Genomic DNA, 18,631 nt, shown 5'->3' with positions numbered 1-18,631 from the left:
ACACTACAATCGTTTTGTAAGAAAATGATCTCGAAGTGGGTTTGTTCTGCATATAGACACTTGGCCTTACTTTTTTTTCGAAAATGAGAAGTGTTTCCGTTTAAACGGAGCAAGAAATTATTCGCCTGCGCAGCACTTTATTTTCATTCATGGGATGGGGATGAATGAAAACGCCAGAACCCATAAATTGGACGAATTGCCTGCAGTGGACCAAAATAACACACACGCAGTCTATTCATTGAGTGTTACACCACTTGTATTGAATAAACTTCGACAAAAAAATGTTTAATGTTTAATTGAATTATTTTTTGGAGGATTTTTGCAATTCTGATAGTATCAGGAAATCGTGGATTAATTGTTGTTTCTAATGTTCTATATAGCATGGTTATAAAGATTGTTACAACAGTTTAGGCTTGGATGTGAAGGCTGCTGATTTGTTCAAAGTAAAAGAAAAATGAATTGACACTTTTTTATTGATCTCATCAATATACCAACCCTATCTTCAGCATTCTTCCTACAAATGAGTTAGACATATTGGTTTATATCATTCTTCTTGGAACCAAATTCAAATGTGTCCTTCACTGTGTTATATCATTTATTATTGTATAACTAATGATCAAACCACAGGCAGAGTGGACACTGACATGACCACAGTGAAAAATGAATCATAGCTGCATTGTATCATCCTGATGTTTTTACACCTGTCGCCAAGATATCTCACACATTGGATTTCAATTTAGTCATTTGATAGAAGGGAACATGTTATGTATCACTGTGAAATAACAAAGTATAACTGATATCTCTGATATTAAACGCAGGCAGACAATATTAGGAATACAGCATGCCTGCCTGTGGTCAAATGACACCTTCAACCTTGTAAACAGCTGAGAAAAAAAAGCACAGAGCATCTGGGGTTACAAGAAATGACCTTCATAAGCACCAACGGCTGTTCTATAGAGGCTCAGATTACTAAGACACGTAAGATTGTGTGTCATTCCAACATCTTTTATTAAAATCCAGCCAGGCACATACTGTACGTAAGATGTAACTCCCTTTGTCCTGTTCTTATTCCATATTTGCTGAAAAATATCTTAATAAACTAAAAATATGCATTCCAACTCAGCTAATAATCAGCTTATGTGGATACAATATTCAGTTTCAGGGTAGCAAAAGAGTGGTTATTAAAGTACCTGGATGTAACTAAAGCAACAGGGCTCAGATTGCTTGGCAGCACCAGACAATGTAAACAGTACACACTTAACCAAACAGTGTTAAATTTACATTATAACAGGAGGACCCCTGTATCATATAGGCTAACACAGCACAGATAATGCAGCTCCACAATGTACAAAATGTTCAAATTAAAAGTAAAGCATTACTCACTTCTTTTTCACTGAGGACAGCTACTAACTGTGAATGAAAATCAAATCTGAACACAACACTTACACTTCGTAATACCCATAACTAAACAAATATTTATCTGTCCAGCCCATATCATTAATGTGTAGAATCACCAAAAGAGCACTTGTTCAATAATAACTTTTTAAGGACTTTTTTTAAAGCAGCATTTCCTGCTAGTATGCTTAATTATTTAACACTTTTTCAGTTAAGAGTAAGAAGAGGATGGTTAAAGTTGCCCTGAGTGCTTGTATTACAATTTCAGGGATATTCTTTGCTCTACAACAGCCAAGAGTTGGAAAAAAGAGAGAGAAGTTGCTGATATGTTTGAAAACTTAATCATAACTGACATGAAAACTGATATAAAATGATTTTTCACACTACCAGTGAGACCACCGTGTCTAAAACCTCTTGGAAATGAGACTTGTATTTCAGCTTTAAAATGAAAGTGGTCACAGATCCATGTTTGAATCAGTATTGTGCACACTCTTTCCAGTACGTTCTTTGAACTCTTTGCTCGTCCCTGAATGGTTGTTCAGTAAAGGTGCCCCCATTGTACATTTTCAATCTTTGTCCCACTGTACATTGAAAGCCTTTATTCACATACAGTGCAACGAATGTTTCAGTTAGGAGTTGGGGAATATGTGTGGTCAGCCCATTCTCCCCTCATCCAGCTCAAAAGACACGATAACATCCAGCAAAGGGCTCCACTTGAAACTACAGTTATGCAGATTGCTTCCTCTGTTTTTTCTCAAGCTTTGGATAAAGAAAACTCAGATTCTCCAAAGGTAAGCTCCTCGAGGACACAAGAACACAACAAATATATTATAGAGTTGATTAGCTTTTTTAGGAGTAGATTGTGGATGTTACTTTGAGACTTAATTTGTCAACCCAGGAATTTTAAAAACACAAATTCCTGTAACTAAACTTTTTTTGTGACTATAAGAAGCTGCTGGTAATTTATAACTTTTACAACTCAATGCAATATCTGCTATATTGTCATTACATATGAAATACACACAGTAGTTTATTCTTCTTAAGTTCACAGGGGAAAAATGACACTGAAGGTAATGTCAGATTGTGACAAACTAACATGAGGCGATGACACACCAAGAAAGCTATTTTATGGTATTTAGGGGGATTTCTAGGTCAATATTTGAATCTAGATAATATTTGAAAGCCATATGTGGGCAAATACATGTGGTTTCATGCACCTGCTTCCTTGGTGAGACTATTGAGTCATATTTGGGGGCATTTTTTTTCTCCTTAGAAGTGCAGGGTATGTGAGCAACCAGCTTGGTTTTATTATGATTCACTGTAAATAAACATTCTGCCTGATTGTTGTTAGTATGGTTGTAGTAACAGTGTTTTAACTACTTTTTTTTCCACAGAAATGGGAGACTGGTCCATTCTTGGCCGCTTCCTAACCGAGGTTCAAAACCATTCCACAGTCATTGGCAAGATCTGGCTGACAATGCTGCTCATCTTCCGGATCTTGCTTGTGGCCCTGGTGGGGGACGCTGTCTACAGTGACGAGCAGTCCAAGTTCACCTGCAACACCTTACAGCCTGGCTGTAATAACGTCTGCTATGACACTTTTGCTCCTGTCTCACACTTGCGCTTCTGGGTCTTTCAGATTGTTCTAGTCTCCACACCCTCCATCTTCTACATTATCTACGTCTTGCAAAAAATCACTAAGAATGAAAAGACAGAGGATAAGAAGGTTGAAGTGGTGCCCAGGTCCTCACCTTTACTAGAAAGGGACAAACACATGGGAGGAGATAAAGAGACAACGCTGGAAGCTGGCAGTCCTTATAACACAACCTATGATAATGAGGACTGGAGCTCACAGGAAGGTGAGTGTAAGGAGATGAGCCAGCTGGAGGAGGAAATGAGAGAGGTAGGAAAGGACCCAACCCAGCTCTCCAGCCAAGTACTGCTTATTTACATCATACACGTTTTGCTGCGCTCCATCATGGAGATAATCTTCCTCATTGGGCAGTATTACCTATTTGGATTTGAAGTCCCACACCTTTTCCGCTGTGAGACCTACCCCTGTCCAAACAGGACTGACTGCTTTGTGTCCCGAGCCACAGAGAAGACCATCTTTCTCAACTTCATGTTCAGTGTCAGTCTAGGTTGCTTCATTTTGAACATTGTGGAGCTGCATTATCTAGGCTGGATTTATATTTTCAGAGTATTGTTCTCAGCATGCTGCACATGCTGTGAGTCAGATAGAAACCCCATGCAACACGTGGATTTATACTCCGATAACAACCCACTGTTGCTGGAGCTCAAACACTCACTCCGTGGCAGGGTTGTCCTGCAGACCACCTCTACCATGTCCCGGGACAAGAGCAGCGGTGTCCCAAACCAAGGCCCGGCCATCTCCTTTGAGACAGACTCCACACTGGAGTGTACTTCGAAGAGAAATCCAGATGAAAAGGAACGCAGCAAGACTAGACTGCACAATATGGCCAAAATAGGAAGAGGCAAAAAGTCATGGCTGTAAATAATTTCAAACCATATCTTTCTTTTGTACTGTAAATATATCCCATCCATGACTGTCCTTGTATATCTCTAAATTCAACTTGTCAGGATGGATCAGTTAAAGTAAGTTATGACGTTTGTGATTATTAAAATGATTTCGACAATTTCAGGGAGAAACTGTGACAGATTCAGTGTACTAGTTTCTAATCGCAGACAATTGCACAAGCAAAAGAGTACTTAACATTGTTAAGCCAGAATTTTGAAATGATTGGGAGATATTGCAATTTGTTTACCATTCTTGGTTTATTAGGTGTACTATAGAAGAAGCACTGATATGAATGTAGTGCAGATTTTATGAAAATGTTTCTGTAAATAGAGTCAAATCAGTGTCTTTGCTGTGATTTATTCATACCTTCACTTACTCCTAGACTTACACTATGCTTTGTGAAGAAACAAGAACCATAAAGGATTCTTTGTAAGCAGACAGATGATGCATTTAAACATCAGAAACTTTATACCTACTTGGCCTGTAAAGCATCAATGTACAAGGGCTCTGATTTGGTCTAGAAATCTGTATCTTGGTCTGATTCTCATTGTTTTGTCCTTCCGCCAGAAGTCGAATTTCAGCGCCTACAGCAGCCTGTAGTCTACAGTAGGCTACCTTTATGTCCAAGACAAATTCCCTTATGGACAAATGCAGTAATACTGAATCTTACTTGTGCCATAGAGTTGGACAAAAGACTTGATTTTCCTTGACTTGAACAGATATTTCTGAAGAATATGCTTGCTGTCCTGGATAGCATTTATTGGCTATAATACATACATAATATAATAAATCTTAAAGACATTACATTTGAGAATTATAGCCTACTTAAGCCAAAATGCGATCATATATGTTAATGTTTGAAGACTCAAAAGCACATTTAATATTTTAGCAAACTTAAAATGAACACCCCTTAGGCTACATTATCCTATCAAACATCTAAATTAAGACATGTGGTTCATGTGTTGAGTCTAAGGTGAGTCCTGACAAGCAAAACATGGACAGCCTGGGAGTATTTACCTGTGCCTGCACCACAGTCTGTGAAAAGAAGGCCTGAACTGCACCTGCACATTCAGTGCTCCAGTTAAGTAGAAAGACCAGGAGGGGTCACTGCTGTCCGGTTTACACTGGTGCTGCCTTCAGTTACTGTTGGAAATACTACACTTTTAAAGTAGTTCAAACACTGACGACCCAGTTGCGATTATAGAGGGCTAAATTTGGCACAGTTTGTCCACATGTAACATATAAAGATAAGCTGTATGAAATCAGTATAAGTAAAAGGTTGTGAAAGCATTCCTTGAACATTTTTTGCACATGTAATTCAAGTTCCATTTTCATTTTTTGTCTTCAAATATATATAAACTATTCTACTCATTAGTACCAGTTGCCCTCTTTTTACATTTAAAAACACAAACATGAGATTGGTCGTATCCCCGGGTCCTCTATAACCGACCATGCTGTTACTAAATCGGAGATTACCGGAAGCATTTGAAGGCACCACAAGTACACATCTCGCACCTTCTGTCAATTTGCAAGGAGGAAAATGCTGAAAACTTCTAGCAAGACAACAGCGCGGGCATTTACAGGTAGGACAGTGTCATATCCGCTAATAGCGTTTACTCTGTGTCATTTTATATGAATGACATTGTCACATTTTCTACTTAAAGTGTTCCCTAAGGCCACCGGTGCTAGAGAATGAGGGCAAAGCAGCTTAAAGGGAGAGTATTACAGGCAAGCTGGGGACTAGTCGCAGCGATAACCTAGCTGTAGCATGTGTACAGTAAGTTCACTAAAGCTAAAGCTAAAGAATATTTTATCATTTTCCGTCAACAGTAATGATAAGAATATTCACAGTTGTATTGTAAAGTGCTGTAAAGAGATTGCATTGTTATTTTATAGCCTCTCTGACATGAGGAGACATGATTAAGTGGATTAAGTGCGATTTTAACTGTTTATGGGCTAACACAACGTGTATGGATGTGTAAGGCATTCAGGCTCGATGGAGAGTCTCGTGCACACATGTTCAGAGGCTCTGCATCACTTTAATGGTGATGCTGATCATTTGACAGCAAGACAGATGAGGTCAAAGCGAACTGTGTCTGTATGTAGGGCAACTTCACATGTACTGTGGCTTAGACGTGTAAATGTATAGGACTGAGAGAATAAATCTTTTATTTACAATATATTATTGTTTGCAGGCCATTTCTTTTGTTGAGACTGTAACACACCAGTACTGTAGGTGATGTCCCTTTCACACAGCTGACACTGTTTACTTTCTTCTAATTTGAGTTATTTTGATTGTTTGTGGACGCTATGAATGGGAAAATTATGATTAAAATTATATAAAAACTGCAATATGAGAGGAGTTTTGACATGAAATGCGGTACAGTGCCCTATTTGATCAAATGTGTTGCAACAATAAGATGTACGAGGAATGTGGACAGGACTGTGGACCTTGGACTCTGAGCCTTGGCAACTGCTCTATGGGGATAAATGTATTTTGTCACAAGGACACAACAAATAATTATTTTGTTAAAGGTCCAGTGTGTAGGATTTAGTGGCATCTAGTGGTCAGGTTGCAGAACTGAAACTTCCTCCATGGCTTGCAGGAGAACTATAGTGGCTGATGCAAATTACCCTATCTAGAGCCAGTGTTTGATTTTTCAGTTCTGGGCTAAGGTAGAACAACATGGTGAACTCTGTTGGAGAGGACTAGGCCCCCAGGAAGAGCGCCAGGCTTTGAAGTTGATTTTTGTAGTGGCCAAACAGAGGAATTACAACTTCTGGGTCTGTCTTGTAATGTGATTGGACCCCAAAATACTTTTTTCAACAGATGTCTGTAAATCAGGGACCACTGTGACCCTTGCAACCTCCGTGAAATGACTCTTTCCACTATCAGGATATGATCAATTTGGTCCAATAATATTATGAAAGTCTAGAGGCGCTGCAAGATTAAATTATTTTATCCACATTCGTCAAAGTCTGCAGTGTGCTTGCTCTGTGGTCCCTACAATGTGAAAGATTCAGGTAATTTAACATCCGAGAAGTCAAACTTTTTTTTGCTTCATGCGTTATTGAGGAACTTTAATAGGAATAAATGGGGCCCCAGCCTCCAATGCTGTAACCAGTCTTTATACATCCAGGTAGTGAACCTGCTCCATATGTAGATATGAAGGACTAATTTTAAGGTAAAAAAATACAATGCTTCTTAGTTTCAGGTGATCATAAACTAATGAAAACTTTGTTATGAATATTATGTACCATTTATGCCCCTACACACTGGACCTTTAAGGCAGATCTGTATTCTAATAAAAACATAAATATAACAAACATAAGTGAACATGAACAAATTGGAAGGTTCTCTTAAGCTCTCAGCTAGTATTTTCTTAAGTTTCTCTTTTTTCCCCACTCTTCCTGACAGATGACATTATAGGTCCAGAGCTACTGTGGATGCTCTCTCATCATTTGAATGAAACTCTTCTTTTGTTGCTGTAAACAATTCAAACTGGAATAAGACTACAGAAAAGTGTGAGCATGTTTCACCTAATTAAGAAAGACAAGGAGAAGGAGAAAGAATTAGGCAAGAAGGAGAAGAAAGAGAAGAAAGAGCGTATGTCCCAGGCAGAGTTAAAGAGCCTGGAAGAGATGAGCATACGCAGAGGCTTCTTCCACCTCAATCGAGGGAGTTCTAAGAGGGAATCTAGGAGCAAGCTGGAGATCTCGAGTCCTATCCCAATTAAGGTGGCTACCAACATGGAGCTTAGTCTGACAGACCTGGAGACAGAGCGCCTTCACGGCACCCTGGGGCAAGATATAGGGCAAATAAGTGCAAGTACCTCTGGTGAAGACTTGAAGGGACATGAACTGGATCATCATCGCAGCTCTGTGAAGGAGAGAGCAGCTAAGTTTGGGGAATTGGCCAGGCCGAATTCAGTGGGAAGCCAAAGGCACGTTTCTTTTTCACTGAAGAACAAAGATGACAATGCTTTGGAGGTTTCAGATGTTTCTGAACGGAGTTGGACTACATCATCTCGGAAGTCCTACCCCAACCCAAAAAGCATCAATATGGTCCACATTCCTGAGATGGTGGAGAAGACCTTCCCTGGTGCAGACCTGCAGTTGCCTGTGCTTGTTGCTCCCCCAATACCGGATCCAAGAGAGCTGGAGATACAGCGACGCAACACTGGGGATTTTGGCTTCTCTTTGCGTAGGACCACCATGCTAGAGAGGCAGCCTGATGGAGGGGTGTGTCGGCGTGTGGTACACTTTGCTGAGCCAGGTGCTGGGACCAAGGACCGGGCTCTTGGCCTGGTGCCAGGAGACAGGCTCGTGGAAATCAACGGCATCAATGTGGAGAACAAGAGCAGGGATGAGATCGTGGAGATGATCCGTCAGTCTGGAGAATCGGTCAGGTTAAAGGTGCAGCCGATTTTGGAGCTGAGCGAGTTGAACGCCAGCTGGCTGAGGACTGCTGAAGGCCTGCGCAAAGACATATTTGAAGTAAGTAATATTGTTGTTGAATCTTTTTTATTCCTGAAAAGCGCTTATATCTCAAAATGTTGCTTTTTTGTCAGCCAGGATTTCACTTTTGGATTCATCTCCATTGCACTGAGAAACAGAGTTTATGTTATTCTGATGACTCTAGAGCTTTGTTATTTGGGGTTTTCAATAAATGTATACCTGGGGTTAAACTTATTACCACCTTAAAATTGCTGTATATGGCATTTTTTTTATTCCTCAGCACCGGTGACAGCTGTGGCCACAGCCATCATGTTTTTTTGTTGTTCAGCTATCCATACGTCTGTCCATTCCATCTCATGAACATTATATTTCTAGAATGCCTTGGGGAAATTTCTTCAGATTTGGCACAAACATCTACTTGGACCCAACAATGAAGTGGTTAGGAATTGGTGGTCAAAGCCTATGGTCAAAGGTTTAAAGTCACTGTGACCTTGTCTGTCTCATTCTCATGAAGGCGATATCTCAAGAAGGCCTTGACTGATTTCCTCCAATTTGGCACAAACGTCCAGTTGGACTCAAGGATAAACTGATTAGAATTTGGTGGTCAAAGTTAAAAGGTCAAAGATCAAAAAATGTTTTTGGCCACAACTCAAGAATTAATTTGCTAATTATGACAAAATTTCACACACATTTCTAACAGGATAAAATGATGAAGTGATGACAGTTTATATCCAAAAGGTCAAAGGTCAGCTTCACTGTGATATCATAATGTCCTGAAAAAACACTTTTCTGGTCATTATTCAATGTCATAGCTCAGGAGCAGAAGGGGAGGCATTTGGTCAAATACTGAATTGGTCATACATGTGCAGATTGTATAGATCCTCTGTGCTTTCTTTGCAGAAACATCCATATTTGAAACATTTTAACTTGTCATGGCTACATATGAGTCTGGACATGGATGTAAAGAGTAACTACAACTTGACTGGTTCATGGAGGCATACAACTGCAAGGCAGTAATTCTAGTTTCCTCATTTTGGTATTTGTTTCTTCTAAGCACTGTATAGTTTTGCACCCAAATAGTATTGTGGATTAAAGATGTCTGGATCACGGATGGAACTGTAATGACACTAGTAATGTGCTTTTGTGCTTGTATGTATGGGGGAGTGTGTGTTTTGAAAGAGAGAATGTGTTCTGTGTATATATAATCCCCCCCTCGCTCCCCCCCAGTCCTTTGACACCAAACAATAGGACGCTGAAGGAAACAACGGCCCAAACGCCACCACAGACCATGGCCATATGGTCTTGTAAGACTTAGCTGGCAGCCCTTTCAGTTCTTTTCGCTCGGATAATCATGTGCAACAAGTAGAGGAACATCAAGTTAAACTCTTTATTAGCCGCCACAACAAACACCAGATTCAGTGTCTGAAGACAGTGGGTGAGATAAACTTAGGTTCATGTTAGGGCAAGGCAGTATACTGTTATTTGAGATAAATCAGTAATGTTTTCACAGTGCTTTTGCATTTAAAAAAAAATAATGCCCTCGTATGATGGTTTTATTCTGTAATCATGAAAATTAGAACAAAAAAAAATTAAAAGCCCAGCGTATTAGTTACACTGTAAGGATAGGTGTTGATAGAACATCGCGCTGGTATAATTTTTGTTTTAAAGTGAAAAAGCGAAATAGGATTAGATACAAATGAACATTGGAAATTAAAAATATTTTCTTTCTTATTAAACAGCCCCATCATAGGTAAATTGTAGTATATACATACAGTAAAATAATATTCAGACTATTGAGACAGCATCACTTTTGGCCAGTTATAGATTTATTCAAAATCACACCACAAGAATGTTGAAATGATAGTAGACTGACTGACTCACTAACCAGTTAATTAGGACTGCAACTAACAGTTATTTTCACTGTTGATTAATCTGTAGATGATTTCTTTTGAATCATTAATTAGTTGTTTGGTCTGTAAAATATCACACAATAGTGAAACATGTTTATCAGTGTTTCCCAAAGCCCAAGATGACATCCTCCTGTCTTGTCCACAGCCTAAAGATAGTTTACTGTCATAGAGGAGTAAAGAAACCAGAAAATATTCCCACTTAAAAAGCTGGAATCAGAGAATTTTGACTTTTTGTTCTTAAAAGATTACTTAAACTGATTAATCAAAGTACTTGGTAGTTATTTTATCAGTTGAAAACTAATTGATTAATTGTTGCAGCTCTATAATTAAGCAATATTGTAAGAGAGTGAATGCTGTTGTACTGTATATCAGCTTGGCTGTGATTTGGTTGTAGGCACAAAGCCGTGGGAGGCCGCACTCATGGAATGCCTCTTGTCCAATCAAATTACTTGGCTTGAACTGTTATTTAACTAATATATAAAGTGTTTATGTAATGAAGGAGATTGTCTCCATTTTTCCAGAGCACATTAGGGTTGAGGGCTGGGTCACATGTGCCTAGCTTAGTGTGAAAGTTCAGGGATTAATCCATACTGTGAGGCCTTACTTGGAGTGTTGTTGTGGCGTACATAAGATGTAAAAGGTGCTCTGTGCAAGACTGGTGTGTAGAATCTGGAGGCATTGCAGAAGTGACAGCAGAGATGCTAACAATATCAGTGTTACCAGTGTGGTCACCAGAAAATCGTTTATGTTTCTGATGACAGTATGTACCCACCCACCATTAGTGTTCAATATTAAGTTAAACAGAAATGGTGTATCACAATTGCTGTGATATACACTGTAAAACAGCAGGTGTGAACTTGATGTTCTCATCTGTTTGTGTGCATCACATTGTCTTCTTCTACCCAATGCCTTTAACCATCATTTTGAATTATGTGGGAATGTACCTCTGTGGGAACGAATGTTTTCAAAGCCAGAGACACAGTTCGTTTACTTTGCTTTGTCCCACATTCAGCTGATCTCGATGATCATTGTAAGACAGGCCATTTTAAAAAGCAGAAAATGTGCATGTGAACGTGACCTAGAACCAACAGCACTATTTATAGTTGGTTATAATAAGATGTGGATTCTGGATCTAGAGCTCTGCAACACAGTTAGGACCATATCTGATGCATGAGCATATTTTGCATGTTGGCTCAGTTTATACAAAGGTTAGTATAATGGTTTGATGCTTTGGGAAATATGTCTATTTGCATTGTGTTAGATGAGAGGTTTGATATCACTCTCATATCTGTCGACCTAAAATGAAGCTACAGCGAGGAGACTGTTAGCTTAGCTTAGCATAAACACTGGAGGCAGGAGGCAACAGCTAGCTTAGCTTTTTCATATGTAAAAATATCTGCAGACCAGCACCCCTAAAACTCACTAATTAAAATAAAATGTTGTTTCTCAATCTGTGTTGCGGCACCATTTTACAGGGTGCAGTGACTTCCTGGAGTCTTGTCATCACTGTGATGTTACCAGGCAACCAGCAGTGTTCTGTGTAACTGCACCGTGCAAGACTGCAGTGGGAGTACAGTAATAATGAGCTGGATATTGAACAAAAACTTACCGTTCAGGTCTGGTATCAGTTGAACACCTGCTCTCCCTGTGTCTGCTGTCTCTGTCACTTTCTATTTTATTATTATATGGTTTCTGATTACAGGAACATCACATGGTTTGCTTTAGGCTACATAACACACCCCTCACCTTTACACACACGAAAAAAGGAATCTCCCTGCCAAAATAACTGTGTCTGGCACAAATTGAGTGTAATCTCAAACATTTGCTTATTTGCTTTTTAAAAGGGTCAGTAGTGGATCACAAGGGGTCAGTAAGAGATCACATCTTTAATTGTTCTTCGACATTATTCTGGGACTAAATGAAATTATTTTATGGCTAGGCCGAGTATGCACAGCTGAGCACATAAACCTTTTGTCCATTGGGTGGCAGCCATCATCCACACTACATGAGGCCAGAACAACTATTCTTCTGTTATGTCTCTCCCATTGTATTTCCAAAGCTTTCAGTGTCTTTCCTGATTCACTGTAAGCACTTCATCATGACACTGAGTTATAGACCACTCAAGCCAGTTGACATCTCATTACTGAGATGTCACCACTGGACTCAGATCACTGTTATGCAAAGTCACATTCACAGATGACAAAACCGAACTGAAACTATTGAAATCTTAAGAAACAGAATGTGAGCCTCTAAAACAAAGATGTGAATGTGTGTAATGATCATACTGTATTTTTTTAGCTGTAGTTGGTAACTACAAATAAGATTTTTTCATATTTGATGAAGTTGTCACTATATCCTGTTAGTAGTACATGAGACAGATTATCTGTGAAAAACTCATGTTCCTCTGTCTCCTCCTTGTGCTGCTAATGGCATTTGCAAAAATTCACTGTGCCTGAATAAAAACAACCAATCAGAGCCGAGGAGTCTCTCATGCAGCTGTCTGTCACGGCAATTACTGTTCATGAACTGCAGTCAAACTGTCAAACTAGGCACTGTTGATAAAATATGAATCACGACTGTTACTGCATTGCCTTTTTCTTGCCTCAAATGTTTTCAGAAACATATCTTAATGTCCTGTTTAATGAGAAAGTTTGAAATGAGAAAGTTTGTGAATTGCTTGCCATGCTGGAAAAAATCAAGCCAAAACCAAGCACCGCCCACCCGCCAGAGTAAATTTTGTAATTATACAGCTAAAGAGTAAACCAAAATATGTTTCTGAAAACATTAGATTTTTTTTCACAGATTGTCTGTCTCATGTACTACTGTCAGGATATAGTGACAGTTTCAGCAAATATGACGATTAAAAAAAAGATTGATAAAAGTTAACAACTGTAGCTCTAAGCTATGCAATGTTACAAACGTTTGACCTTAGATTCATATCTGCTCTCTGAACTTTTTTCTTTTGGCTGGCTAGCTTAAAATGACCAAAACCAGTCTGGGTGGAAGCTAAAAGAAGATTGACTAATCGTATGCATCTAAGTGAGGTGCAGAATTAGTGCTCATATACCATACATTACTTAAGGATTCCCTTACAGTTTGTGTAAGGGGATCCTGCTGTACTGCATATGAGCAGGTGCCGGTATGAGTAGGGCTGTAATACTCTGTGCCTTCTGTTTGTTCCCAGGATGAGAAGAGAGGGGCACTATTCGACAATTTTCAATTTTCCAGCTGGTGGAGGTAAATCAATCAGACAGAGGCATTATAAAACCGAGTTGAGATGCCAAATATGCAGGAGACTCTCAGCAAGTTGATGGTGTCAAAACGGGCTGTCCCTTGAACTGGTTAGTGTCCTCATGAATATCATATGCCACTTATTATTATTGTACACCTGAATCTATTTGTCAGAACTGACTTGACATTTATTAGATACATTTTTTACAACCATTTTTTTATCTTGACTAAGCTGGCACTTATTGATTTCACAAACACAGTTCAAATATGGTAGCACAATAGCAAATAGGAAAAAGCAGATTCATGTAAAATTTCAATAATATCCCAGATGCGAAAGCATTTACAGCCTATGGTATTCTACAGCGTTGGAATTTTGGAATTCTTTATAATTATTACTCTGCCCACTTGTTTTCCACATTTGTCAACATTCAAACTTCATTTAAACATTAATCAGGAGTGGATTGCTTGGGTGAGATGCAGAGATGGTCACACACACAAAACTGAAAGCCTGAATACCAGGGTGGCCCATGGCTGACTTGATGCTCCCATGTTGTTATTTAATATCCCTACATACATTTCCTGTCTTTCTGCATTCCAGACACACTTTTCTCATCAGGAAATTAGCAAATGGTGTAATCTCCTCCCCAAGCTGCCCATTTAAATCACATCATCCCCCTTTCCAGTGGGGTGATGCTACAGCAGCAGAGAGTGTTAGCTCAGGCATGGATTAGAAAGAGGTGGGGCTTCCAAGAACAAAGCAGTTTGGTTCATGATGATAGAGGTTACATTCAAGATTCCCTCCATTTTTACATGTACTTTATATTTCATAATTTAAGACTTTTGGGGCCTTGTTTCAGACCTTAATCTCTCATGTAAATTTGTCAGCTGTAATGAGACACTGTGACTATTTCTGATGGCAGTTTGACACATTAAGACAGACATACTTGGCATTCTTGAGTTTGTGACTGATACCACATCTGTCAGTCAGTAGGACAGAGACACTTGTCAGACACACCCGCATCTTGTCAGCCATACCCAAGAGCTTTTTAAATTGAGAATCATTATGAAACCACACCCAATTTATGCATTCATTTTACTGAGATAATGAATCGGCTGTGTTTAGTGTTATTAGTGTTATTAGTGAATATTGTGAAAATTGTCTTTGGCTGTTACATGAGGCCATTTTGTACTGCTCCACCCTAAACACTGCTACAACAGGTGAGATCACACCTGAGTGTAAATTTGCTGCTCCCTAAATCATGTCCATGTGGCCTACTTGCTGAGAGAAGTTCTGATTTTCAGGCCTATTTACTATTACTGTGTAAAATCTGGGTCAGATCCTGGAATTTTCAGAGGACTGCAGACTGTGATGTCCCATGATTCATTTCTGCTCTGAGCTCCCAAAGCATGGACACTGGTCAGATGTCTGCATGATTTCTGCCCACTTTTCTTGGATTATGCTGTATGGAGATTTTAATCTGAAATGATCGGCTTCCAACAATAAATGTAATACATTTATTTGAGAGATTTTGTCATTCTGTCTCTATTTACTATAGCTTTATTATATACTTTTGTTTGGGTGTTCAGCTCTGCTCTGCCTTTTCTAACAGGGGCTACAACCCAAGTCAATAAAGGTTTGGTAAATAAAGAAAAAGCAGATATTGTTGTATATATATATATAAAAAAATCTATGTTGAATTTATTTCAAAAATAATTTGAGTAGGTTTCATATTAGGGTTTAACTGGGTCAGAATCAGCAGTATATATGGTGTATAGAGTCCCTAATCTTTGGTCTGTACTAACCATGTGTAAACAAACAGCCACCATAATGCTGTGGCCCAGTAACTGACTCTGGGGATTAGCAAACTGTGCTAGATACACTAGCTAGGCTGTGTGTTTGGCAGGGTCTTGCTGACTGTAAATATGTTAACTTCTGATTTCACCATGATAAAGAAAAGTTTTTTGCAGGAAGGTTCTTTTTTTGCAAATAAATTAAACTCTGAATGATTTAATGGAGATAAAAGCATGCCAAGATAGGATTCACTCATCCCTTGTATTCCTTGTGTTGCTACACTCTATGGTACCAATGAGCTTTTACTTGTTTTTCCCTAACTGGTTTTGCAGCACTGCAGTGCTGACAGAGCTTTCACTTGAAGCCATGTCATGAAAGATTTTGTTTTGACTGGAATAGTAGTTATTAAATTACATCTGCCTGGTCTCTGTCTCATTTTATAACGTTTGAATTGATTGACACTGAAGTACAGACAAACATGAAATGGGTGTTATTTGTTGGCTGTCTTCTGGGCCTGGGGTCCTGCAACCGCTGTTTTTTGTGTCATTCTTATTTGTGTTCACCACCAAACAATACAGCATTTCAAATTTAGGTCAGTAGAGAGCCTAAACAGAAGCCTCTGAAATAGAGGAGTTAATACATTAGTTCATAGCTCCCTCTTGTGGTGTACAAGGCATGGTGAGGAATATGTCTTTCATAAGTTCTAACAACATGGTTTGGCCTTAGATAATAAGTCAATACTTTGGCTCTTTGCATGTTTATGTATTTTGATGTGTGTGTTACGGTAGCTGCACAGAGATAGAGGCTTCTCACCTTAAAGTGAATACAGAGGATATGATGTGTAGGTACTAGTGTGTATCCTTCACACTGAGACAAATGTCTTACTTAACCTGTCATTGTTGAGGGGAATGGAAGATTAAGAAAGCTTTCACTCAATATGGAGTTTGTTTGGAGGAGGAAATCATTGCACTTAGTCCTACTATAGATCTTTCTATCATCTCTCAATCTCTTAATTGCATTATCATACTTTTTGTGTCCTCAAATGAAGGTTTAGGGCATACATAAAGGTTTGTATATCACCTGATGAGGGAGACTTCCTCACTAATTCCCTGTCACCAGGCAAGAGATTGGCAGTGAAAAGTGGCAGTGTTAATTGATGTGCTTCTGCAAATCCTATTTATAGCCCCTCTGTATTTCAGCAGCTGTCTCTCTCCAATGTCCCTGCCCAGCACTTCTCACATTACCCCCCCTCCACTCCCCAATCCACAGCTTTACTGTGCTGTGCCGACTCTGACCCCGCCCTCGGCGTTACCCTCCCGCTCACTCAGGACTAGGGAGAGTGAGCTCTTTCCCGACCCAGGTCCTGCTCTGCCTTGGCCCTGACTGCACTGCTCCAGTAACAGAGCGGAGATTGGAAGGTTAACCAGGCCTAAAGAGAAGGTAATGGGCGCGGGCCTCTGGTGGACTGTGTGTGTGGGCAGGCGGTGTGATCTGCTCTGGGTGTACATGCTCTGCTTAGCAGTTCCATTTGGGCTCTGATGGCGTCTCAGAATGGCCTCCTTTTGCTGCTGAAACTATTTATAGGAGTGGACTCTGATGAAAGCAGGGCCGGAGATGGTGAAACATGTTGCTGCATGTTTGCTGTGTCTCCTCAATGAGCAGCAGGTCAATTTTTTATACTGGACTGTTAATGAAAAGTTTCAACAAGTTGCATGTATGCCTGGTCATTAAGTATAGATATGGAATTGTTTGATCCCTTAATCAATCGGCCATTAATATTGCTGGCTGTAATGTGTTTTGCTATCGGCAACACATTCTTGTTGTGTGCAATAGTCATATGTTTTCTGATTGATTTTGTGTCATCACTACAAATGAGAGGAACGAGTCAGGAAACTTGTAATCATTTTAGTGTGCTGACTTAGGTATAGGGTAGTTCTTCATACATAGTTATAGTAATTGATTGTGAGTGAGGCCTACTTTTCATAAATAACACTACTGCAGATGAGTATAGACTTCTAGTCCTGTTTGCAGTGTGTAGATCTTTTTAGATCTTCATGTTCATGTCTCCCACTTGTCTCTTGTAGTGTGCAAAAGCAAACTGTCCATTTTATTTTGTTGTTCATGTGTTCTGTTCTTAGGGCTGCATGGTCCCACTGCTCTGTTGTATACAGAAAACAAGTTCACAGTATCCCACCGTTCACCCCTAAATTCCCATTCTTCATTGCTGCGCTCAGTACATCCTCCTCTCCTCGGCTGTCTCTCTTTTTCTCTCTCATCATTCCATTCATTTATTCTCCACATCACCCAGCTTGTTCCATGACTTCTGGCCTATCTCCATGGCGTACAAATCGCGCTTTTCATTCTGGGAGCAAAAGGGAAGTCACGCTTTTCTGTGTCTTTTGTTTTTTGGCCTTTCAGTTCATATCTGCATGGTGTTGCTTGTTGAATTTGTGAAATACTCCTTTATGGTGATGCAGAAAAGCTTTGGTCTGAATGTATGGTTTGATCTCTTTGGTTTTGCTTCCTCTTGTATAGGTTAAAGTTGAGAACAAGCCAGATGTAAGTGTCTTTTCCCTTGCATGCTCTTGGGCACTAATTCACATGCGGAGAACAGTTTTGTGTGCTGTGGCGCAAGATAACAGAGAAGAATGTAGCTACTAATCATAATCACAACCCTTTTGCAAACAATTTACTTTAGCATGGTCCTAGCAATATGTTGGATTTTGGAATAGGTAGGTAATGACAAATACACTTAATCATTAATATATTAGTAGGATAGAACTCGAGGTGATATTCATATTTCTCTGGGCAACTACTGTTTGAAGAACATGACCAAAGCATGGGGTGGCAGTCGCTCAGTCTTTGGGGATTTGGCTTCAAGTCCCTGTACAGATCAAGTACAAAGTGTGGACTAGGTGACATGCCATAGGGCAGCCCCCTCGCTCTGACATCTCCCCATACATAATGTATGTGTGTAGGTCCTGTGTGTGCATGTGTGCATTTGGGCCTTTGGGTGTGAATATAATAACAGAGCGGAAAAACTGAATTTCCCCTCCCAATAAAGCACGTCTTCCTTCTTAATAAAGGAAATTTTCTAACAATTTAGTCTCTTTGTTGTCAGTGCTGAATATCACTTGGCCCACTGTCCGAAACACTGTGTCTACATTTCTTTATTAGCCAATTAAACAATCAAAAGATTGGAAATGGTGTCCTCTGTGGAACTACGTTCAACAACACCAAGAAGTCACGATTGAACCACTGTGAAGCTTAAAGGAATACTTCACCTACAAAATGACCATTGTATAT

At 39.5% G+C, this 18,631-nt stretch overlaps 1 protein-coding gene and 1 pseudogene across 4 annotated transcripts in view; both read left to right on the top strand.

Moving 5' to 3' along the window:
- The first annotated feature begins 2,789 nt into the window (after positions 1 to 2,789).
- LOC117246624 (gap junction delta-2 protein pseudogene) lies at positions 2,790 to 4,188 on the top strand (annotated as a pseudogene).
- A 1,230-nt stretch (positions 4,189 to 5,418) lies between these two features.
- The window catches only part of LOC117266160 (unconventional myosin-XVIIIa-like), a 78,737-nt gene continuing 65,524 nt past the window's right edge, over positions 5,419 to 18,631 (top strand). For 3 of the 4 annotated variants that reach the window (XM_078172239.1, XM_078172238.1, XM_078172237.1), the window contains exons 1-2: positions 5,419 to 5,517; positions 7,353 to 8,431. In XM_078172239.1, the coding sequence (XP_078028365.1) occupies positions 7,466 to 8,431 (966 nt within the window). In that variant the 5' untranslated portion in view covers positions 5,419 to 5,517; positions 7,353 to 7,465. Of the gene's footprint in view, positions 5,518 to 7,352; positions 8,432 to 16,631; positions 16,766 to 17,860; positions 17,885 to 18,631 lie in introns of those variants that run through there. The other variant, XM_033641152.2, reaches the window with a different exon arrangement.

The sequence above is a fragment of the Epinephelus lanceolatus genome, chromosome 11 (genome assembly GCF_041903045.1).
Source record: "Epinephelus lanceolatus isolate andai-2023 chromosome 11, ASM4190304v1, whole genome shotgun sequence".
Lineage (NCBI taxonomy): Eukaryota > Metazoa > Chordata > Actinopteri > Perciformes > Serranidae > Epinephelus > Epinephelus lanceolatus.
Note: the sequence above shows the minus strand (reverse complement) of the source record. Positions and strands in the feature narration are given on the sequence as shown.